This window comes from Ahaetulla prasina, chromosome 5 (genome assembly GCF_028640845.1).
Source record: "Ahaetulla prasina isolate Xishuangbanna chromosome 5, ASM2864084v1, whole genome shotgun sequence".
NCBI lineage: Eukaryota > Metazoa > Chordata > Lepidosauria > Squamata > Colubridae > Ahaetulla > Ahaetulla prasina.
In genome coordinates this window covers 77,358,147-77,382,851 of record NC_080543.1, presented here as the reverse complement: position 1 = coordinate 77,382,851, position 24,705 = coordinate 77,358,147, and the positions used below count along the sequence as shown (strand labels likewise).

Sequence of the window (24,705 nt, the reverse complement as noted above, 5' to 3'; positions counted from 1 at the left end):
ACTTTCAGTTCTGGCTTAGCTTTTGCAATCTGACATGTTTAGTAAAAATTACCAATCTCTTCAAAATGATGGAGTTGGGTATTTATTTTCTTAAACATTGATCTGATGAGGCAAGCTGACAGTATATCTTGCAAAGATACCTTTAACAACATTGAACATCCACATCTGCGTATTCCAAGTCCTTGGAAAGGACTCAGTAGGCAGACAAAAATTCCAAATCCATCTGAACAGCTGGCTGACTCTGCGACAAACAATCATCCCCCAGTAAGGCATTACTTTGACATAGTAGTGAGGAGTGTGTGCTCTGAGGAAGATGAGAGCTTTGCCAGAGATTCAACTATAATGGATAGGTCTCATCAGGAATCAGGCAAAGAATGTCTCTCCCATAAAAAATATGATGAGATCTAAATTACAGAAACCCTATACTGGCTCAATCATTGCCCAGTCAACCAGGACCACACTAGGTGTTGAAATTCCTGGACATCTGGCTGAGCAACCAAGGGCAGCAAGAAACATTGCAAATATACAGTAAAAACAACAGCTTACAATATCTGCAACACCCTCAAACATCTACTTCTGCCTATCCCAGGTCCTTAGGAAGACTTGATAGATGGATAAAAATGCCAAATCTAGTCTAAACTTCTGGCTGACTATGTGATGAACCATAATAATATCATAGAGAAAAATCCAGTCTGAATATCTGGCTGACTGTGAGACAGACCATAATAATAATGCCTTGCTCATCCCTATGCAAAGGTCCAGAAAGCTAATCCATAGGCTAATGCCAGACCATAATATTTTCAGAAAAACTGTAATATAGTTGGTACACAGAAGCACTTCCATATAAATCACTTAGAAAGTTTGCAGTACTAGATTTTACCTTGTTTCCCAGTTTAAATACTTCTTCAAGTTTGGTAAGGTTTGTATTTATCATGATGGAATCTGTATCACCATAAATCACTTCCAGATTCATCTGCGGGATGGGAGAAAGAAAGAGAGGAAGTTACTTAAAATAGTATCCAAAAATGCTTGTATTTTTTAAAAATGTCTGATTTGAAAAAAAGCTCAAAGTAGGCAGAAACTGGAGTGTGATACTGAAAAAAACTGGTGGTTTGTTTCTATGTTGGCCTTTTCTAACTAGACTTCATGACCCCTAGTTTTATTGGATCTAACAGCAGCAATTTGTTGAACTATCCCAGAAAAAATAAGTATATTCCAAGTCTACAAAATAATAAGTGAAGCTGAAAAAAATGTTTACTTCAATAAGGCATTTGAATATGCAGGTATTAGACTACAACTAAGCATTACTTTGTGACTCTGAAGGCTTGAGTTTCATTATTAATAATGAAACTCAAGCCTTCAGAGTCACAAAGGTGCTTTTTTCAGAAGGAACTGGACTTTCTGGTTTTCCTTTGAAGATGTTTTGCTTCTCATTCAAAGAAAAACCAGAAAATCCAGTTGCCTCTTGAAAAAAAACACCTTTGGGACAACCATGACTTAGATGACTGACGATCTCCATAGACATTCAGTCTTCAGAGAGATTACATCAGTGATGGCGAACCTATGGCATGCATGCCAGAGGTGGCACGCAGAGCCCGCTCTGTGGGCATGTGCACCGGCCAGCTGCTCACTTCTGGGTTCCAACGTGCACATACGCGTTCCAGTTTCGGCACTTAGTGCCAAAAAGGTTAGCCATCGCTGGATTAGATCATATTTACTTTATAGAACTTTGGAGTCAAGAAGCTATAATTCATCAATAAGGATTACATTTATAAACTATATATCCAGAGATACTTTGTATTTAGTTCATATTAGATTATTCTTTTAATTTATGCTATTTAAGAATTTATATTTAAAGAAAACATAATTGTATTACCTTTTGTACCATCTCCTTAGTATGCATTAAGATCTGGAAAAGACAAAGAAATTATAATTATTTACTGCATAGGGTACAGAATGTAAGACATACCTAGCAGGAAATAAACTTTAGATGTTTGAATTTACAAAACATAAAATATAGTTTCCATATCTGACACATTCATGCCAAAAATTATAGATTATACAAAAAAAAAGAAATAAAAAGAAGAGAAAAGCTTACATATCTTTCAGGTATTTATGGAAATGAATGCATCGCAAATTAGAATAATATATTATCACCAATATATTAATATTATTTTTCCTTTCTTCAGGATATTGTTTATCAATGTGACTGGTATGCAGCATCATCAAACACTGAATGACCCATAAAAGAAAAACTTCTTCCAAAATATTTATTATCCAGTGACTTACAGTTAATTGCATAAATGTCTATGGAAATTCTCAGTCATCCAGGTCATGGTTGTCCCAAAGCAGGGGTGAAATGCTACCGGACTGGACCGGATCGCACAATCTGGTAGCGATCACGGCCGGTAATTCGGCAATCCAGTAGCGATGGCCCGGGTGTCATAACTTCCTGGTTTTAACTTTCCTGTGCTTTTTACCTTCTGTGCATGCAAAGAAAGTCTGCGTGCGCATGTGACACGTGCACTCCCGAGCCAGTAAGGAAGGTAAGTAGATTTCATCCCTGTCCCAAAGATGTTTTTTAGAACAGCCTTATTGAACAGTCTCACTCAAAAGAAGGGGAGGGATACAACATCATCTATCTCCAATCCATAACACAGTTCTTTCAACAGTTCCAAGGAGGCTCCACACCCATTTGCACAACTCAGGTGACTCTGAGGACACAGATAAACCTCCAGGTGACTTAACGACTCGCTAGAAGAATGCAAATGACGAGCTATCTGCAAGGAGTATAAATCCTTCCATTCTCCACCATCCAGTCAGAGCTGAAGAAGCTTCTTTGATGAGAACCGAAATGTATTCAAAGAAAAGAAAAGAAGACAAAAAATCTAGAAAGTCCAGTTGCCTCTTGAAAAAGCACCTTTGGCACAGTTAATTGCATAATTTTTGTTACAATATAAAGAAAAAGGAACTGTTTGGTCACTAGGAAACTTTTTGTTTGGGGCCCTTTTCATAATGTAATACAGGTATTCCTCAAGTTACAACAATTCAATTAGCAACCATTCAAAATTAGCGACCCCCCCCCAAAAAAAAGTATGTACAACCTTGTCCCAAGGTTACGCATGGTGCAGCACCACAGTCGTCATTCACCCTTACGACTGACTGCAGAGACGCTGCAACATGCACCCTGCCTATCTTTCCCCCCATTCCTGCTCCGCTGGGTCTCCACAGGCATTGGGCCTACTTTGCTAACATCCCAGATTCCATTTACTCCTCCTCACTCCATTTCCCATGGCTTTACTGAACTTACTTTTCTTTTTTTTAATATAATTTTTGTAACATATAAAAAGTCCATTTTCAGTTAAACAGTATGTTGTCTGGGTACAAATAGTTTTAGGAAATAATAATTAAAGTGTTTATAACAATATTCATTACATTGGTATTAGTTCTAATAATAATAAAAATAATAATAATTGCTTATCCATTTTAACAAACCTCCCTTGTATCATTAGTCCTTTTCTTATATTTCCATGTTTCTAACTTCTATTTTTATTAGCTAACCATTGATAAAATAAGTCCCACATCAAAAAGTATTCAGTTTCTTTCTTTTCCTTTATTGTGTTATCCATTTCTATCCATTTCTGCACATTCTAGTATTTTTTTAATCACATTGTCATCTGTAGGGATCTCTTCATTTTTCCATTGTTGTGCAAATACAATTCTAGCTGCAGTTAATACATGTAAAATCAAATACCATATAAGACGCTCCGGACTATAAGACGCATCTACCTTTTTTTGGGAGGAAAACAAGAAAAAATCTGTCTCTGCCTCCCAGCAATTTGAATCCTTGCAGCAAACGGCAAACTGCCTACTTTAGTTTCATTCTCACTTTCATCACAGACTGATTAGCACAAGAAAAAAAAACTACCTCTGCTTTCCAGCAATTTGCCTCCTTGTGGCAAAGAGCAAACAGCCTGCTTTAGTTTCATTCTCATTTTCACCACAGACTGATTAGCATAAGAAAAAGAATCTGCCTCCCAGCAATTTGCCTCCTTGCAGCAAACAGCGTAGGCCTGCTCGGCAATAGGCAATGGCAATCCCTGCAGCCTGAAATAGCTGAGGGTCAGGAGGCCGATCCAACCGACAATCAGCTGCTTGTGTTAAACAAGCTGTGCTGAAGCTGAACCAGCCTGTCTGCTGCAGGGAGGTAAATTGCTGGCAGAGGCCAAAGGGTGGGGGCCGGAGGGTGGGCTGGGCTACATTCGGTGTATAAGAAGCACCTAAATTCTCACCCTCTTTTAGGGGGGAAAAAGTGTGTCTTATACTCCAAAAATATGGTATGTATTCCCCTTGTTATACTTATCTGGTAAAATGTCCAACAAAAACATTTCTGGTTTTAAATCTATATGTTGCTTTATCATTTTTTCCATTTATTTTTGTCCAACATTTTTTTGCTTTTGGGCATGTCCGCCACATGCAAACCAGCTATCTGATGACATTTCCAACATTTAGCGGACATGTCCTTAAACATCTTTGCCAACTTTGTGAGTGAAAAATGCCATCTATAAAACATTTTATAAAGATTTTCTTTATATGCAGTTGACATCGTTTATTTATCATTCCTATCCCACAATTTCTGCCTCTATTATATAACCAAAATTTTTAACCTATGCTATTGTTTCCTTTACTTGCTCACCTTCCATTTTGATACTTAGTAAATAGCTATATCTTTTCTTTATTAATTTTTCATCTGTCCCTGTTAATATCTGATCTAATTCTGTTAATTCTTTATAAAAACCATACTTTTTAGTTTCTCATATCGAGATTGTATCTGCACTTGTGGCCACCATGCTATGTCAATCTACTCGATTCTTGTTTAGTTTTGAGTTCAAAATATCTTTGTATCTTGTATTTTTTTCCATATTAATAACATTTAGATGTATCAGTGCCTCCATTGTGGAAAGCCAGATAGGTATTTTCAAATAGTGTTGTTCTTTAATTTTTACCCATACTGATAATGCATTTCTAATACAATGTCTTTGGAAGTAACTATGTATTTTATTTTTCCCATACCATAAGAAGGCATGCCAACCCAATTGGAGATCATTTATTTATTTATTTATTTTGTCACAACATCATACAAAAAGATTATATAGTATATACACATATAAACATATATAGGAAGAAGAAAAGAAAAAAAAATAATGTCCCTCCAAAATTAATAATCTTTGATGCCTCAAACTGATCCATTCTTTCACCCATGTAAGTACCAAGGCCTGATAATACAACTCCTAATCTGGCAGCCCAAAACCCATTTTTAGAATCTTGCAGCATTTTCAAACTTCTTCTTGCTTTTTCCCCTTGCCAAATATATCTTAATATGATTTTATTTAATTCTTCAAAGTATTTTTTTTCAGCTTCCAGGGATTGTTTGAAATAAATATAATAATCTCGACAAGATATTAATTTTTATAGTAGCTATTCTTCCTGTGAGCGACAGTTGCAGGTTTTTCCACTTCTCCAGATCTATTTTAATTTGTTGAATCAGCTTATAGTAATTATCTTCTTTAATGGTTGCACATCTTGCAATAAGTTGAATTCCTAAGTATTTAACTTTCTTTATCTGAATATCTGTCCTCTTCATTAACTCTTTTTTCTGTGTTTCTGTAAGGTTTTTGACTAAAATTTTAGTTTTTTCTTTATTTAATTTCAATCCTGCAACTTCACCATATTCTTCTATTTTTTTAATTAATTTGGGTTCAGTTTCTTGCGGGACTTCCAGGATGAAAACCAAATCATCTGCAAACGGCTATAGCTTGTATTTTTCTTTTTTTTAATTTCCATATCTTTTATTTCTATGTCTTGTCTAGTATTGCTATTTAACACTTCCAATGTCAATATAAATAGTAAAGGGGATAGTGGACATTCTTTTCTTGTGGCTTTTTTATATTAAAGTTCTCAGACATATTCCCATTAACCTTTGCCTCCGAAATTTCTTAATCCGATATCTATTTTGAATATAATCAATCCAGTTCTTCCATTCATTTAAATATTTTTCTTGAGTACTGTCTTTCAGGAAGGCTGAGATTTTAGCCATCTCAGCCAAATTGGAAACTTTCAATATCCATTCTTCTATTGTGGGTAATTCTTTTTTCTTCCAATATTGTCCAATCAACAGTCGTGCTGCTGTTATTAAGTTCAGAATCAACTTAGTCTCAATCACTGTACAGTCCGTTGTTATTCCCAAAAGGAAAAATTGCGGTAGAAACTTTATCTTCTTCTTCAGAACATTCTGCATAATCCACCAGATTCTTATCCAGAAAGACTTAATTTTCTTACAAGTCCACCATACATGAAAATATGTAGCATCATCACAATTACATCTCCAACATTTCGCTTGCATATCTGGATACATACATGATAATTTCTTAGGATCTAAATGCCATCTATAAAACATCTTATAAAAATTTTCCTTAAATTCTGCGCTATGTAAATTTAACATTTCTAACCCAAATTTTTCCCATGTTTCCAACATTATTGGTTCTTGAATATTCTGTGCCCATTTTATCATACAATCCTTTATTAAATCTCTTTCAGAATCTATTTCTATCAACACAGTATACAATCTCTTTATATGCCCCTGAGTTTGATTTCTAATTTGTTTAACCAGATTTTCTTCATTTTGAATGATACCAATTTTCTGATCTTCTTTCCATCTAGCCTTTAACTGTCCATATTGAAACCAAGTATAATTCCTCCTTCTTCTTTAATGTATCCAAAGATTTTAGTTGTAAATTTCCTCTCATTGTATAAAAGATCTTTATAAGTAATCATTTCTTGTTCCTGTTCTATATTTATATTCTCTACTGCGTGCGAGGACATACCCATATAGGAATTTTATAATTTAACTTATAATAATATTTTTCCAGACACGCAGAAGAGAAATTCTCAACACATGATTCTTAAGAGCTTTATCTACTTTCTTATCATACAATAAATATGCATGCCAACCATATAATAAATCATAACCTTCTATATTCAAAATCCTTTCCTCCGTCAAATTAAACCAATCACTTATTACCGAAAGAACAACTGCTTCATAATACAGTTTTAAATTAGGCATTTTAATCCTCCTCTTTCCGTGTATCTTGCATTATTTTCATTTTAACTCTCGCTTTTTCCTTCCCATATAAATTTATTAATTCCAATCTGCCATTCATCCAAATTTTTATCTTTCTTAATTATTGGTATCATCTGAAACAAGAACAAGAATTTAGGCAAAACATTCATTTTATAGCTGCTATTCTCCTAACAAAGATAATTGTAATTTTTCCAAGTATTCATTTCCTTCTGAATTTTTTCCATAACACATCATAATTATTCTTATACAATTTCCATTTGATGAAGTAAGAAAGACTCCTAAATATTTAACCTTTTTTACAATTTCAAATCCTGTTATTTCCTCTAGTTTTTCTTTCTGGTTCTTAATCATATTTTTGGTTAACACTTTTGTTTTATTTTGATTCACTTTAAACCCTGAGACCCTTCCATATTGATTAATTACTTCCAACAAATATACACTGAATTTATAGGCTGAGTCAACATAACAACCAAATCATCTGCAAATGCTCTAACTTTATATTCATATCTTCTAATTCTAATACCCTCTATCTCCCTTAACTCTCTTATCTTATCCAATAAAGGTTCCAAAGATAAAATAAACAATAAAGGTGATAAAGGACACTCCTGCCTTGTTCCTTTCGCAATTTTAAAACTATCTGTCAAACTACCATTAATTATTATCTGAGCTGTTTGCTCTCCATAAATTGCCCTAAGTATTCGTATAAAACCATTTCCAAATTGCATTTTGTCTGATAATTTAAATAAAATTCCCAATGCAAACGATCAAAAGCTTTCTCTGCATCCAAGAATATAAACGCTGCGGAATCTGATTTTTCTTTTCCAAATATTCCAATAAATTCACTATCTGCCTAACATTATTCCTCATTTGTCTCCCTTTTATAAACCAGACTGGTCAGTGTGAATCCTTTGTTGTACAATTTCCATTAACCTATTTGCCATTATTTTTGCAAAATCTTATAATCATTATTCAAGAGTGAAATCGGTCTATAATTCCCAGGCTTAGTACAATCCTGATCCTCTTTTGGTATCAATGAAATAAAAGTAGTCCTCCATGATGGTGGTACTCCTCCTCCCATCAATATCTGATTAAATAACTCCATAAGTGGACCAACTATCTCATCCTGTAACTTTTTATAATATATTGCTGTAAGTCCATCTGTGCCTGGGGATTTCCCTATTTTAATTAGGTTTATTACCAAAATAATTTCCTCAGAAGTTATAGGCCGATTCAACTCTTCCCTTTGTTCATTAGTTAAACCTTTAACTTTATATTCTTTCAAATATTTATCAATATCCATATTCAATATTGTATCTCTGGCATATAAATTTGTATAATATTCCAAGAAAGCTTTTTTAATTTTATCCTGTTGAAATCGCACTTTACCCTTGTATTCAATTCCTTCAATAGTACGTGCTTTCTGTCTTTTCCTTAACATATAAGCCAACCACCTCCTGATTTATTGGCATTACAAAAAGTATTATGTTTAGCATATTGTATATTGGTTGCCACCTGATCTGCCATTAACATATTAAATTGACTCTGTAATATCTTTATCGCTTCAGTAGTTTTTAAATCATGTGGATTATATACCAATAATTGTTGTTTCCTCTGAATTTCCTCTTCTAAATCCCTACGCTGTTTTTGTAGTTTTCTCCTCTGTCTACTATTAATATATATCAAATTTCCTCTCATAAAGGCCTTGCTCCGGTCCCACACCAATTCTATCAAGTTCCTTTCCCAAATTATAATCAAAAAATTCTTTCATTTGTTTTTTACATTGATTTACATTATCCTCATATCTAAACAAATTTTCATTTATTCTCCATGATCTTCTTCCACCTTCATATTGCAACTCCATCCATACCGGACTATGATCAGTTAAACACCTTGGAAATATCTTTGTTTTCCTAACCCTAGAAAGCAAGTCATTGGTAATTAATATAAAATCAATACGTGAAAAAGATTGATGCCTGTCCGAAAAATAATCTATCATCAAAATTCTGCCTTCTCCATATATCTTTCAACTCAAAATCTTCCATCAAATCAAAAAAAGATTTAGGCAATTTTGCATGCATAGGAATTTTCTTAGAAAGAGTTCTTTTATCTCTTCTAGTGTCCATTACACCATTCCAATCCCCTAATATAATAAATGTTTTATAGTCCCAAAAAATCAATTTTTCATGTAACAGTTTATAAAATTTTTCTTGTTGTTGATTAGGTGCATATATGCCAATCACAAGTGTCTTTTTTCCTTCTAAAATCAATTCAATAGCAATATATCTTCCTTGAATATCCGTTTCAATTAATTTACTTGATATATTTTTCTTCAAATATATAACTATACCATTTTTCTTATTCGGAGCAGAAGAAACAAAATGTTTACCTAATTTCGAATTAATCAAATATTTCTGATCTGATAATTTTATATGTGTCTCTTGCAAACATATCACATCATTTTTAAATTGTTTCAAATAATGGAATATTTTTCTTCTTTTCTGTGCTGAATTTAAACCATTAACATTCCATGTCAAAAATTTATTTGCCATCTCTGGCCTCTTGAAGCTTCTGAGCAATTAGCTGAAGACCCTCACTCTTCGGCTTGGCTCCTCCACAGCTTCAGTAGTAGAATCCCGTTCCTGTCTTTGAAGTCGTTCCTCCATCTCCTTACGCCTAATAGCTCCCCTTGTCACTCTTTGTTCTTGAGATTGTTCTTGAGGTACTGATATCACAGGTGCAGTTTCAGCTTCCCCACTCTGTTTCTCTTGAAGACTTTTATCCACTGTTTCTACATCCACTTTCAATACATTAAAAAGAAAATCTTTTGCTTTCAATTCAGTATCAATTCGATATCTCCTGCCTTGAAAAAATACTGTTAAACCAATTGGAACCTCCCATCTATATTGAATCTGATGCTTCTTAAGCTCTTGTGTAAAAAACCTAAAATCCCTTCTATCCTTTAACATTTTAGCAGGGATCTCTTTCAAAACCAACACCTCCTGTTCTGCTATTTGCAATTTCTTTTGGTATGTAGCTTGCAAAATCTGATTTCTTATTGTAGAAGTTAAAAAGTAAATTACAATATCTCTTGGGAGCTTTTTCTGCCTCGCTACCCAAGAATTAACCCTATATGCCTTATCAATTTGAAAATTAACTTCGAGGGTCCATGCCTAACATTTCAGCTAAGGCTTCTGATATAACTTTTTAAGATCTTCTTCCTTCCGGTCTTGAAGACCCCTAATTCTCAAAGCCTTCTCCAACGCCTATATTGCAATACCACCACATGATCCTCATTTTTATCCACTTTATTTTGAAGCTCTCCAACTTTATTATCCAAATACTGATTTGCTTGACTAATTACTTCCACTTTATCCTCCATTACTTCCAAATTTTTATCTTTCTTAATTATTGGTATCATCTGAAACAAGAACAAGAATTTAGGCAAAACATTCATTTTATAGCTGCTATTCTCCTAACAAAGATAATTGTAATTTTTCCAAGTATTCATTTCCTTCTGAATTTTTTCCATAACACATCATAATTATTCTTATACAATTTTCCATTTGATGAAGTAAGAAAGACTCCTAAATATTTAACCTTTTTACAATTTCAAATCCTGTTATTTCCTCTAGTTTTTCTTTCTGGTTCTTAATCATATTTTTGGTTAACACTTTTGTTTTATTTTGATTCACTTTAAACCCTGAGACCCTTCCATATTGATTAATTACTTCCACTTTATCCTCCATTACTTCCAAATTTTTGCCAAACCTTGAAAACCATCAATAAATCTTCTCTAATTTTTTATTAGTCTCTTTAATTTCTTCCCTAAGTTGATCCTTCACACCATGAATATTATTCATAATTTCTTTAAATCGCTCTTCAGAAACTCTATTCTGTTCCTTTAATATATCTTCTAATGTCCATTACACCATTCCAATCCCTAATATAATAAATGTTTTATAGTCCCAAAAGTCAATTTTTCATGTAACAGTTTATAAAATTTTTCTTGTTGTTGATTAGGTGCATATATGCCAATCACAAGTGTCTTTTTCCTTCTAAAATCAATTCAATAGCAATATATCTTCCTTGAATATCCGTTTCAATTAATTTACTTGATATATTTTTCTTCAAATATATAACTATACCATTTTTCTTATTCGAGCAGAAGAAACAAAATGTTTACCTAATTTCGAATTAATCAAATATTTCTGATCTGATAATTTTATATGTGTCTCTTGCAAACATATCACATCATTTTTAAATTGTTTCAAATAATGGAATATTTTTCTTCTTTTCTGTGCTGAATTTAAACCATTAACATTCCATGTCAAAAATTTATTTGCCATCTCTGGCCTCTTGAAGCTTCTGAGCAATTAGCTGAAGACCCTCACTCTTCGGCTTGGCTCCTCCACAGCTTCAGTAGTAGAATCCCGTTCCTGTCTTTGAAGTCGTTCCTCCATCTCCTTACGCCTAATAGCTCCCCTTGTCACTCTTTGTTCTTGAGATTGTTCTTGAGGTACTGATATCACAGGTGCAGTTTCAGCTTCCCCACTCTGTTTCTCTTGAAGACTTTTATCCACTGTTTCTACATCCACTTTCAATACATTAAAAAGAAAATCTTTTGCTTTCAATTCAGTATCAATTCGATATCTCCTGCCTTGAAAAAATACTGTTAAACCAATTGGAACCTCCCATCTATATTGAATCTGATGCTTCTTAAGCTCTTGTGTAAAAAACCTAAAATCCCTTCTATCCTTTAACATTTTAGCAGGGATCTCTTTCAAAACCAACACCTCCTGTTCTGCTATTTGCAATTTCTTTTGGTATGTAGCTTGCAAAATCTGATTTCTTATTGTAGAAGTTAAAAAGTAAATTACAATATCTCTTGGGAGCTTTTTCTGCCTCGCTACCCAAGAATTAACCCTATATGCCTTATCAATTTGAAAATCAACTTCGAGGGTCCATGCCTAACATTATTCCTCATTTGTCTCCTTTTATGAAACCAGACTGGTCAGTGTGAATCCTTTGTTGTACAATTTCCATTAACCTATTTGCCATTATTTTGCAAAATCTTATAATCATTATTCAAGAGTGAAATCGGTCTATAATTCCCAGGCTTAGTACAATCCTGATCCTCTTTTGGTATCAATGAAATAAAAGTAGTCCTCCATGATGGTGGTACTCCTCCTCCCATCAATATCTGATTAAATAACTCCATAAGTGGACCAACTATCTCATCCTGTAACTTTTATAATATATTGCTGTAAGTCCATCTGTGCCTGGGGATTTCCCTATTTTTAATTGCTTTATTACCAAAATAATTTCCTCAGAAGTTATAGGCCGATTCAACTCTTCCCTTTGTTCATTAGTTAAACCTTTAACCTTATATTCTTTCAAATATTTATCAATATCCATATTCAATATTGTATCTCTGGCATATAAATTTGTATAATATTCCAAGAAAGCTTTTTTAATTTTATCCTGTTGAAATCGCACTTTACCCTTGTATTCAATTCCTTCAATAGTACGTGCTTTCTGTCTTTTCCTTAACATATAAGCCAACCACCTCCCTGATTTATTGGCATTACAAAAAGTATTATGTTTAGCATATTGTATATTGGTTGCCACCTGATCTGCCATTAACATATTAAATTGACTCTGTAATATCTTTATCGCTTCAGTAGTTTTTAAATCATGTGGATTATATACCAATAATTGTTGTTTCCTCTGAATTTCCTCTTCTAAATCCCTACGCTGTTTTTGTAGTTTTCTCCTCTGTCTACTATTAATATATATCAAATTTCCTCTCATAAAGGCCTTGCTCGCGTCCCACACCATTTCTATCGAGGTTCCCTTTCCCAAATTATAATCAAAAAATTCTTTCATTTGTTTTTTACATTGATTTACATTATCCTCATATCTAAACAAATTTTCATTTATTCTCCATGATCTTCTTCCACCTTCATATTGCAACTCCATCCATACCGGACTATGATCAGTTAAACACCTTGGAAATATCTTTGTTTTCCTAACCCTAGAAAGCAAGTCATTGGTAATTAATATAAAATCAATACGTGAAAAAGATTGATGCCTATCCGAAAAATAAGTATAATCTCTATCATCAAAATTCTGCCTTCTCCATATATCTTTCAACTCAAAATCTTCCATCAAATCAAAAAGATTTAGGCAATTTTGCATGCATAGGAATTTTCTTAGAAAGAGTTCTTTTATCTCTTCTAATGTCCATTACACCATTCCAATCCCCTAATATAATAAATGTTTTATAGTCCCAAAAAGTCAATTTTTCATGTAACAGTTTATAAAATTTTTCTTGTTGTTGATTAGGTGCATATATGCCAATCACAAGTGTCTTTTTTCCTTCTAAAATCAATTCAATAGCAATATATCTTCCTTGAATATCCGTTTCAATTAATTTACTTGATATATTTTTCTTCAAATATATAACTATACCATTTTTCTTATTCGGAGCAGAAGAAACAAAATGTTTACCTAATTTCGAATTAATCAAATATTTCTGATCTGATAATTTTATATGTGTCTCTTGCAAACATATCACATCATTTTTAAATTGTTTCAAATAATGGAATATTTTTCTTCTTTTCTGTGCTGAATTTAAACCATTAACATTCCATGTCAAAAATTTATTTGCCATCTCTGGCCTCTTGAAGCTTCTGAGCAATTAGCTGAAGACCCTCACTCTTCGGCTTGGCTCCTCCCACAGCTTCAGTAGTAGAATCCCGTTCCTGTCTTTGAAGTCGTTCCTCCATCTCCTTACGCCTAATAGCTCCCCTTGTCACTCTTTGTTCTTGAGATTGTTCTTGAGGTACTGATATCACAGGTGCAGTTTCAGCTTCCCCACTCTGTTTCTCTTGAAGACTTTTATCCACTGTTTCTACATCCACTTTCAATACATTAAAAAGAAAATCTTTTGCTTTCAATTCAGTATCAATTCGATATCTCCTGCCTTGAAAAAATACTGTTAAACCAATTGGAACCTCCCATCTATATTGAATCTGATGCTTCTTAAGCTCTTGTGTAAAAAACCTAAAATCCCTTCTATCCTTTAACATTTTAGCAGGGATCTCTTTCAAAACCAACACCTCCTGTTCTGCTATTTGCAATTTCTTTTGGTATGTAGCTTGCAAAATCTGATTTCTTATTGTAGAAGTTAAAAAATAAATTACAATATCTCTTGGGAGCTTTTTCTGCCTCGCTACCCAAGAATTAACCCTATATGCCTTATCAATTTGAAAATCAACTTCTCGAGGGTCCATGCCTAACATTTCAGCTAAGGCTTCTGATATAACTTTTTTAAGATCTTCTTCCTTCCGGTCTTGAAGACCCCTAATTCTCAAAGCCTTCTCCAACGCTCTATATTGCAATACCACCACATGATCCTCATTTTATCCACTTTATTTTGAAGCTCTCCAACTTTATTATCCAAATACTGATTTGCTTGACTAATTACTTCCACTTTATCCTCCATTACTTCCAAATTTTTGCCAAACCTTGAAAACCATCAATAAATCTTCTCTAATTTTTTTATTAGTCTCTTTAATTTCTTCCCTAAGTTGATCCTTCACACCATGAATATTATTCATAATTTCTTTAAATCGCTCTTCAGAAACTCTATTCTGTTCCTTTAATATATCTTCTAAATTAGTTTCAGACCCCCTTCTCGTCATGGGAACTTTTGGTGGCTTAGAAGCCATTTTAATTTAAGTAAAGTCTCTAATTAGAATTATAAAATCTCAAAGTCTCAAAAAGTCTCCAATTAAAGTTGTAAAATAAAAACTTTCACCTTGCCTCCTCTGGAAAGCTTCTATTCAGCTAAAATCCACAAAGACGAACTTCACTTTCTCTCACAAGCAGCCTCCAATCCACTTCCTCTCAGACGCCATTTCTTCCTTCACTAAGTTCAAGTGAGAAAAAGTTTTCCCCTTTTAAAAAGGAGTAGAAGTCAGCTCTCTTCTTGCTTCCCCAGTAATCGATCACTTGTATTCGTCCCGTCTGCTTTAAGTTATTCAAAACGGAATCAATTGAGCAGAGGTGGGCGTTTTCCTCTTGTCCTGCTTAATTAACAGGATCGAGCCGAGTCTGGAGTGGGGCTGGGTTATGCAGGCAGCCCTCCGAGACTCTGCATAAGAAAGCAGAGCCCCTGGGGCAATCTTCTGCTATCCAGCCACTCTTCGCTATTCTCTTTCACCCAGAGAAAAGCTTTGAAGCTGGCTAACAGCCGTTCTCCCGCTGTTTCACCAGCTTTTACAGAATCTCAGTTCGGGACGCCATTCCAGGCGTCCTCCTCGGGGAAAACGAAACCACCGGAAGCGCAAATTTACATTATCATATGCTCTCTCGGCATCTAAGAAAATCAATGCCATTTGTTTTCCAGGATGTGCTTCATATTACTCCAGTGTATTTAAGATAGAATAGAATAGAATAGAATTTTTATTGGCCAAGTGTGATTGGACACACAAGGAATTTGTCTTGGTGCATATGCTCTCAGTGTACATAAAAGAAAAGATACGTTCATCAAGGTACAACATTTACAACACAATTGATGATCAATATATCAATGTAAATCATAAGGATTGCCAGCAACAAGTTATAGTCATACAGTCATAAGTGGAAAGAGATTGGTGATGGGAACTATGAAACGATTAATAGTAGTGCAGATTCAGTAAATAGTCTGACAGTGTTGAGGGAATTATTTGTTTAGCAGAGTGATGGCCTTCGGGAAAAAACTGTTCATTCTCATATTGTTTTTAATCTTTTAGGCAAAAATCCATTCTGGTCTGAATATATAAATTCATTCAAAACCCTTTTTAGTCTCTCTGCTATTATTGAAGCGTATACAATAATCAGCATTCAATAAAGATATTGGCCTGTAGTTTTTTATCTGCATTAAATCTGAATCTTCTTTCAATATAAGGGTAATATTTGCTTCCATCCATGAAGAGTATCTTCACTTCTAACAATATTTCATTATAGACTTCCAACATTGATGGACCTAATGTATCTTGTAAATACTTATAAAGTTCTGCCATCTGATCCTGGTGTTTTGTTGTTCTTTTGCCTCTTGATCGCTTCTGTTAATTCCATCATTGTTATTCGTTCATTTAACATGGCTTTCACTGATTCAGGTACTTTAGGTAATTCAGCTTTTTCCAAATATTGTTTTATTTTATCTTTTGGAATTTTCTCATGATCATACAGCTTTTCATAATAATCTTGAATTATTATTTTTTTGTCATCATTTTGGTAATAGTTCCTTTCTCATCTACCAATCAATGTATCAATTTCTTTTCTTTCTCTTTTTTCAATTTATATACCAACCATCTTCCTGATTTATTTGCATTTTCAAAGAAATTCTGTTTAGCACTTTTAATTTTTTGTGGCAATTCTTCTTTATCTAGTAAATTCAGTTTATGTTTTATTAGTTCCATTTGATTTTTTAAATTCTTTTTTGTGGTTCTTTCTGTAGTTCTAGTTCTAGTCTTTTGTGATCTTCTAATGTCTTTTGGTTTTGTTTCTTATTATTTTTCTTTTCCATATAAGTTATGGCTAGTCCCCAGATATACATACGCCTTAGCAGTATCCCATACATTTTGCAATGAAGTCTCTTCTTTTCTATTCTCTTTAAAAAAAGAAGTCCAGTTCTTTTTCCATAGTTTGTATAAATTCCTTGTCCTTTAATATGGATTGATTCAACGTCCATCTCAATTTTCTCTTTTGTCCTTTCCACTTAATTTTTACTGGGTTGTTGTCTGACCAGACGCTTGATTCTATTTCTATTTCTTGCAAATTTGCCTTTAACTCTGGTGACATCCATATCATATCTATTCTTGACCAAGACTTGTGTCTATTTGAGTAAAATGAATATTGATTTTTATTAGGGTATATTTCTTTCCATATATCTTGAATGCCTATTTCTTCCACCATTTTGAAGGTCTCCGGAAGTATTTTTCTAGCTTTTTTGCTACTTCAGTACTTTTATAATCAAGTTCTGTGTCTACAATTGCATTAAAATCTACTACTACACAAATATTTTCATATTCCAATTCTACAATTTTTCTGCAGTTCTAATTATCCTCTGAAGTCTGTGTTTTTCTTGTTGGGTTGCAGAACCGAACCAGACAGTTATAGAGGTGCAAATGACAGACTCAATAATTCCTCTGTAGAACTGGATCAGCAGCTCCTTGGGCAGTTTGAGCTTACTGAGTTGGCGCAGAAAGAACATTCTTTGTTGTCCTTTTTTAATCATGTTTTTGATGTTAGCTGTCCATTTGAGATCTATATGATAGAACCCAGAAATTTGAAGGTTTCTACTGTTGATACTGTGTTGTCAAGTATTGTGAGAGGTGGAAGTATGGAAGGGTTTTTCCTAAAATCTACCACCATTTCTACGGTTTTGAGTGTGTTCAGTTCCAGATTGTTTTGGTTGCACCACAAGACCTCTCGTCTATATGCGGATTCGTCATTGTCTCGAATGAGACCAATCACTGTTGTGTCATCTGCGAACTTCAGTAGCTTAACAAATGGATCATTGGAGATGCAGTCATTGGTATACAGAGAGAAGAGAAGTGGGGAGAGCACACAGCCTTGGGGGGCCCCTGTGCTAATTGTACAGGTATTTGATGTGATCTTGCTTAGCTTCACCTGCTGCTTCCTGTTTGTTAGGAAGCTTGTGATCCACTTACAAGTCTGTTCCGGTACCTGTAGCTGGTTTAGCTTAGTTAGGAGAATGTCTGGAATGATGGTATTGAATGCTGAACTAAAGTCTACAAAGAGGACCCTTGAATAGGTCTTTGGAGACTCAAGATGTTGTAGGATGTAGTGCAGAGCCATATTAACAGCATCATCTGTTGATCTATTTGCTCGGTATGCAAATTGCAAGGGGTCTAAAAGCGGATTCGTGATGGTTTTCAGGTAGGAAAGCACTAGCCTTTCAAAGGTTTTCATGACTACAGATGTTAGAGCAACTGGTCTGTAGTCATTCAGTTCCTTGATGGTGGGCTTCTTCGGCACTGGGATGATGGTAGAGCGTTTGAAGCAAGAAGGAACATAGCACATCTCTAGTGATTTATTGAAAATATGGGTGAAGATGGAGGCCAATTGGCCAGCACAGACTTTTAAGCAAGAAGGAGTTATCTTGTCTGGGCCTGGAGCTTTTCCTGGCTTTTGTCTGTGAAATAGGTCCTGCACTTCCTTTTCTGTGATCACTAGGGGTTGTGAACCCAATGAAATGGGGTCAGTTGTAGGAGGCTTGGCTGTTGTTGCTGTGTCTGAGATGGGGGTTGTGGAGATAGGTGGCTGTAGTTTCCTTTCAAACCTGCAGTAAAACTCATTCAGGTCATCTGCCAGTTGTTGATTACCTTCAGCCTGGGAAGGAGGTTTGCCATAGTTTGCCATTTAAGATCTCTCCCCAGGTGTTCAGTGGGATTGAGATCTGGACTCATTGCTAGCCACTTCAGAACTCTCCAGCGCTTTGTTGCCATCCATTTCTGGGTGCTTTTTGACGTATGTTTGGGGTCACTGTCCTGCTGGAAGAGACCCAAGATCTCAGACGCAAACCCAGCTTTCTGACACTGGGCTCTATAGTGCGACTCAAAATCTTTTGGTAATCCTCTGATTTCATGATGCCTTGCACACAGTCAAGGCACCAAATGCTAGAGGCAGCAAAACAACCCCAAAACATCATTGAACCTCCATCATATTTCACTGTAGGTACTGTGTTCGTTTCTTTGTAGGTCTCATTCCGTTTTCGGTAAACAGTAGAATGATGTGCTTTACCAGAATCAGAAGGATTTTAGCTTACTCAAGTACATTTTGACAAACTGTTGTCTTGCTTTTTTTATGTCTCTGTGTCAGCAGTGGGATCCTCCTGGGTCTTCTGCCATAGCGTTTCATTTCATTTACATATCGATGTATAGTTCGTGCTGATACTGATGCTCCCTAAGCCTGCAGGACAGCTTGAATTTCTTTGGAACTTGTTTGGGGCTGCTTATCCACCATCCAGACTATCCTGCATTGCAACCTTTCATCAATTTTTCTCTTTGTCCTTTCCACTTAATTTTTACTGGGTTGTTGTCTGACCAGACGCTTGATTCTATTTCTATTTCTTGCAAATTTGCCTTTAACTCTGGTGACATCCATATCATATCTATTCTTGACCAAGACTTGTGTCTATTTGAGTAAAATGAATATTGATTTTTATTAGGGTATATTTCTTTCCATATATCTTGAATGCCTATTTCTTCCACCATTTTGAAGGTCTCCGGAAGTATTTTTCTAGCTTTTTTGCTACTTCAGTACTTTTATAATCAAGTTCTGTGTCTACAATTGCATTAAAATCTACTACTACACAAATATTTTCACGGCTCTCTTCTTGATTCGTGCAGTATACAGGTCCTCAATGGAAGGCAAGTTGGTAGCAATTATTTTTCTGCAGTTCTAATTATCCTCTGAAGTCTGTGTTTTTCTTGTTGGGTTGCAGAACCGAACCAGACAGTTATAGAGGTGCAAATGACAGACTCAATAATTCCTCTGTAGAATTGGATCACCAGCTCCTTGGGCAGTTTGAGCTACTGAGTTGGCGAGAAAGAACATTCTTTGTTGTCCTTTTAATGATGTTTTTGATGTTAGCTGTCCATTTGAGATCTTGATATGATAGAACCCAGAAATTTTTCCAGAAAATCAAGTATTTCTCACAGAAAAGTACTGCAGTAACACATGTTTTGCTATACACATGTTTATTCCCTTTGTGTGTATTGGAACAAAACAAAAAAAGGGAGGAAAAAAGGTAAATTGGACATAATGTTACACAAAACTCCAAAACTGGGCTGGACAAAATTATTGGCACCCTTAACGTAATATTTGATTGCACACCATTTGGAAAAAATAACTGAAATCAGTCACTTCCTATAACCATCAATAAGCTTCTTACACCTTTCACCTGGAATTTTGGACCACTCTTCCTTTGCAAACTGCTCCAGGTTTCTCTTATTGGAAGGGCGCCTTTTCCTAACAGCAATTTTAGAATAGAATAGAATTGAATAGAATAGAATTTTATTGGCCAAGTGTGATTGACACACAAGGAATTTGTCTTGGTGCATATGCTCTCAGTGTACATAAAAGAAAAGATACGTTCATCAAGGTACAACATTTACAACACAATTGATGATCAATATATCAATATAAATCATAAGGATTGCCAGCAACAAGTTATAGTCATACAGTCATAAGTGGAAAGAGATTGGTGATGGGAACTATGAAACGATTAATAGTAGTGCAGATTCAGTAAATAGTCTGACAGTGTTGAGGGAATTATTTGTTTAGCAGAGTGATGGCCTTCGGGAAAAAACTGTTCTTGTGTCTAGTTGTTCTGGTGTGCAGTGCTCTATAGCATCGTTTTGAGGGTAGGAGTTGAAACAGTTTATGTCCAGGATGCGAGGGATCTGCAAATATTTTCACGGCTCTCTTCTTGATTCGTGCAGTATACAGGTCCTCAATGGAAGGCAAGTTGGTAGCAATTATTTTTTCTGCAGTTCTAATTATCCTCTGAAGTCTGTGTTTTTCTTGTTGGGTTGCAGAACCGAACCAGACAGCTATAGAGGTGCAAATGACAGACTCAATAATTCCTCTGTAGAACTGGATCAGCAGCTCCTTGGGCAGTTTGAGCTAACTGAGTTGTCGCAGAAAGAACATTCTTTGTTGTCCTTTTAATGATGTTTTTGATGTTAGCTGTCCATTTGAGATCTTGATATGATAGAACCCAGAAATTTGAAGGTTTCTACTGTTGATACTGTGTTGTCAAGTATTGTGAGAGGTGGAAGTATGGAAGGGTTTTTCCTAAAATCTACCACCATTTCTACGGTTTTGAGTGTGTTCAGTTCCAGATTGTTTTGGTTGCACCACAAGGCTAGTCGTTCGACCTCTCGTCTATATGCGGATTCGTCATTGTCTCGAATGAGACCAATCACTGTTGTGTCATCTGCCAACTTCAGTAGCCTAACAAATGGATCATTGGAGATGCAGTCATTGGTATACAGAGAGAAGTGGGGAGAGCACACAGCCCTTGTGGGGCCCCTGTGCTAATTGTACAGGTATTTGATGTGATCTTGCTTAGCTTCACCTGCTGCTTCCTGTTTGTTAGGAAGCTTGTGATCCACTTACAAGTCTGTTCCGGTACCTGTAGCTGGTTTAGCTTAGTTAGGAGAATGTCTGGAATGATGGTATTGAATGCTGAACTAAAGTCTACAAAGAGGACCCTTGAATAGGTCTTTGGAGACTCAAGATGTTGTAGGATGTAGTGCAGAGCCATATTAACAGCATCATCTGTTGATCTATTTGCTCGGTATGCAAATTGCAAGGGGTCTAAAAGCGGATTCGTGATGGTTTTCAGGTAGGAAAGCACTAGCCTTTCAAGGTTTTCATGACTACAGATGTTAGAGCAACTGGTCTGTAGTCATTCAGTTCCTTGATGGTGGGCTTCTTCGGCACTGGGATGATGGTAGAGCGTTTGAAGCAAGAAGGAACATAGCACATCTCTAGTGATTTATTGAAAATATGGGTGAAGATGGGGGCCAATTGGTCAGCACAGACTTTTAAGCAAGAAGGAGTTATCTTGTCTGGGCCTGGCGCTTTTCCTGGCTTTTGTCTGTGAAATAGGTCCTGCACTTCCTTTTCTGTGATCACTAGGGGTTGTGAACCCAATGAAATGGGGTCAGTTGTAGGAGGCTTGGCTGTTGTTGCTGTGTCTGAGATGGGGGTTGTGGAGATAGGTGGCTGTAGTTTCCTTTCAAACCTGCAGTAAAACTCATTCAGGTCATCTGCCAGTTGTTGATTACCTTCAGCCTGGGAAGGAGGTTTGCCATAGTTTGCCATTTAAGATCTCTCCCCAGGTGTTCAGTGGGATTGAGATCTGGACTCATTGCTAGCCACTTCAGAACTCTCCAGCGCTTTGTTGCCATCCATTTCTGGGTGCTTTTTGACGTATGTTTGGGGTCACTGTCCTGCTGGAAGACCCAAGATCTCAGACGCAAACCCAGCTTTCTGACACTGGGCTCTATAGTGCGACTCAAAATCTTTTGGTAATCCTCTGATTTCATGATGCCTTGCACACAGTCAAGGCACCAAATGCTAGAGGCAGCAAAACAACCCCAAAACATCATTGAACCTCCATCATATTTCACTGTAGGTACTGTGTTCGTTTCTTTGTAGGTCTCATTCCGTTTTCGGTAAACAGTAGAATGATGTGCTTTACCAGAATCAGAAGGATTTTAGCTTACTCAAGTACATTTTGACAAACTGTTGTCTTGCTTTTTTTATGTCTCTGTGTCAGCAGTGGGATCCTCCTGGGTCTTCTGCCATAGCGTTTCATTTCATTTACATATCGATGTATAGTTCGTGCTGATACTGATGCTCCCTAAGCCTGCAGGACAGCTTGAATTTCTTTGGAACTTGTTTGGGGCTGCTTATCCACCATCCAGACTATCCTGCATTGCAACCTTTCATCAATTTTTCTCTTCCGTCCACACCCAGGGAGATTAGCTACGGTGCCATGGGTTGCAAACTTCTTGATAATGTTGCGCACTGTGGACAAAGGCAAATCTAGATCTCTGGAGATGGACTTGTAACCTTGAGATTGTTGATATTTTTCCACAATTTTGGTTCTCAAGTCCTCAGACAGTTCTCTTCTCCTCTTTCTGTTGTCCATGCTTAGTGTGGCACGCACAGACACATAATGCAAAGTCTAAGTGAACTTCTCTCCTTTTTATCTGCTTTTTATATTGCCCACACCTGTTACTTGCCCCAGTTGAGTTTAAAGGAGCATCACATACTTGAAACAATCTTATTTATCCACAATTTTGAAAGGGTGCCAATAATTTTGTCCAGCCCATTTTTGGAGTTTTGTGTGACATTGTGTCCAATTTGCTTTTTTTCCTGCCTTTTTTTGTTTTGTTCCAATACACACAAAGGGAATAAACATGTGTATAGCAAAATATGTGTTATTGCAATACTTTTCTATGAGAAATACTTGATTTTCTGGACTTGGGTCCCAAAGGACCTCCTGGCAGGTAGAATTCAGTGAGTTTCCATGGAGCCCCATGAAACCACACCATGTTGTCGCGACTTCAGCCCTGCCTCCCCCCTACTTTTCAATAGAGGCTGACCCATGTAGCAGAGAAGCAGAAGTCTTTTCTTCAGAAACTGGTGAAGGAATATGAATGTGAGATATAAGAATAAAAGACCGGCTTCTCTGCCATAAAGGCCTGCAAGCTTAGCTTGGGCCGAACAGACTCCTGCTTGCTGCTGACAGGCTAGTTTGAATGAGCAGCTTCAGAGATTGGGGCGTGACAGGCAATCAAAGTAGAGCCCAAAGAAACAAGTTCCATGTTGATTGGCTGCCATGCCTCAGTCCCTAAAGCTGCTCATGCAAACTAGCCTGTCAGCAGCAAGCAGGAGGCTACTTGGCACCAGCCAGACTAGGCCCAAACTAAGCCTGCCATGTGGATCAGCCATTTGGGAGCTTTTCAAAAAGTAAATACAGTAAAGCCATGAGAAATGGGGTGTGCAGGAGTAAGTGGAATCTGGGATGCTAGCAAAGCAGGCCCAGTGCCTGTGGAGATCGGGCGGGGCAGGATGAGGGGGAGCAATTGTGGGGACCCCAGGACACATGAGGTATCTCAGTGGGTCAGGGGAGGCCTTGGGTGGCCTGTTTCAGCACCAGGCCCACATGGTCTTCCCCACTCTAAGTTACCTCATATGCATTTAACAACCTGCACATTCAATTAGCGAATACATTGGAAAAAGCAGGAAGTGATCACAGTCATTTAATGTGATTCAATCTAACAAATCCTCATGTTACGAATGTAATTGGCAGGCTCTATTACATTCGTAACTCAAGGATTACCTGTAATTGTACATTTAAGACAAAGAATTGATTAGGTTTATTCAGAGATAGACATACATTGTTGAGGAAATTATAGAACAAAATTTCCCATCATTTTGAGGAGGCGTGGCCAGCGTCACGACGGGACGGACGCAAACCCCAGGAGCTGTGGGGGGAGCGCCAAAAACCCTATCGTTATGGGGGTCCGTAATGGACTATAGCTGTCCTGCAGGGACAGCGAAGAAAGGAGCCGCCAGAGCAAACAGGGAAGTTGTAAATTCCCTGCAGCACCGGCCTTTTATCCTTCGACCCAGCGAGGAGGACCGCAGCCACTACAAGCTGCCCAAGTCGGGATGGCCACAAGGATCGTGCAGGAGGTTGAAGCGGTGATGGACAAAATATTGAAGCTTGGTAAGTGAACATCAACTCACGGTGAGGCATTTCAAAATTGATTTTGGCAACAAACCTACAAAACCTTGGAATAGAGGCTAAAGTGACAAGAACTGTTAACACAATTGATTAAAAGAAATAGAGACAGCACCCAAAGACCTGACAAAAATTCGGTTTTGAAATTGAAGTCTAGAACCTTTAAATAAAAAGAGAAAAATAGAATTTATAATTAAAGCTGGAATTTGGATAATCTGGAAAT

At 36.3% G+C, this 24,705-nt stretch overlaps 1 protein-coding gene across 5 annotated transcripts in view; it reads right to left on the bottom strand.

The window, feature by feature from the left end:
- POLA1 (DNA polymerase alpha 1, catalytic subunit) overlaps nt 1–24,705 on the bottom strand; it is a 606,439-nt gene that overhangs the window by 354,774 nt on the left and 226,960 nt on the right. For all 5 annotated transcript variants that reach the window (XM_058186076.1, XM_058186077.1, XM_058186080.1 and 2 more), the window contains 2 exons: nt 1,877–1,909; nt 881–973 (listed from right to left, as the gene is read on the bottom strand). In XM_058186076.1, the coding sequence (XP_058042059.1) occupies nt 881–973; nt 1,877–1,909 (126 nt within the window). The remainder of the gene's footprint in view (nt 1–880; nt 974–1,876; nt 1,910–24,705) is intronic.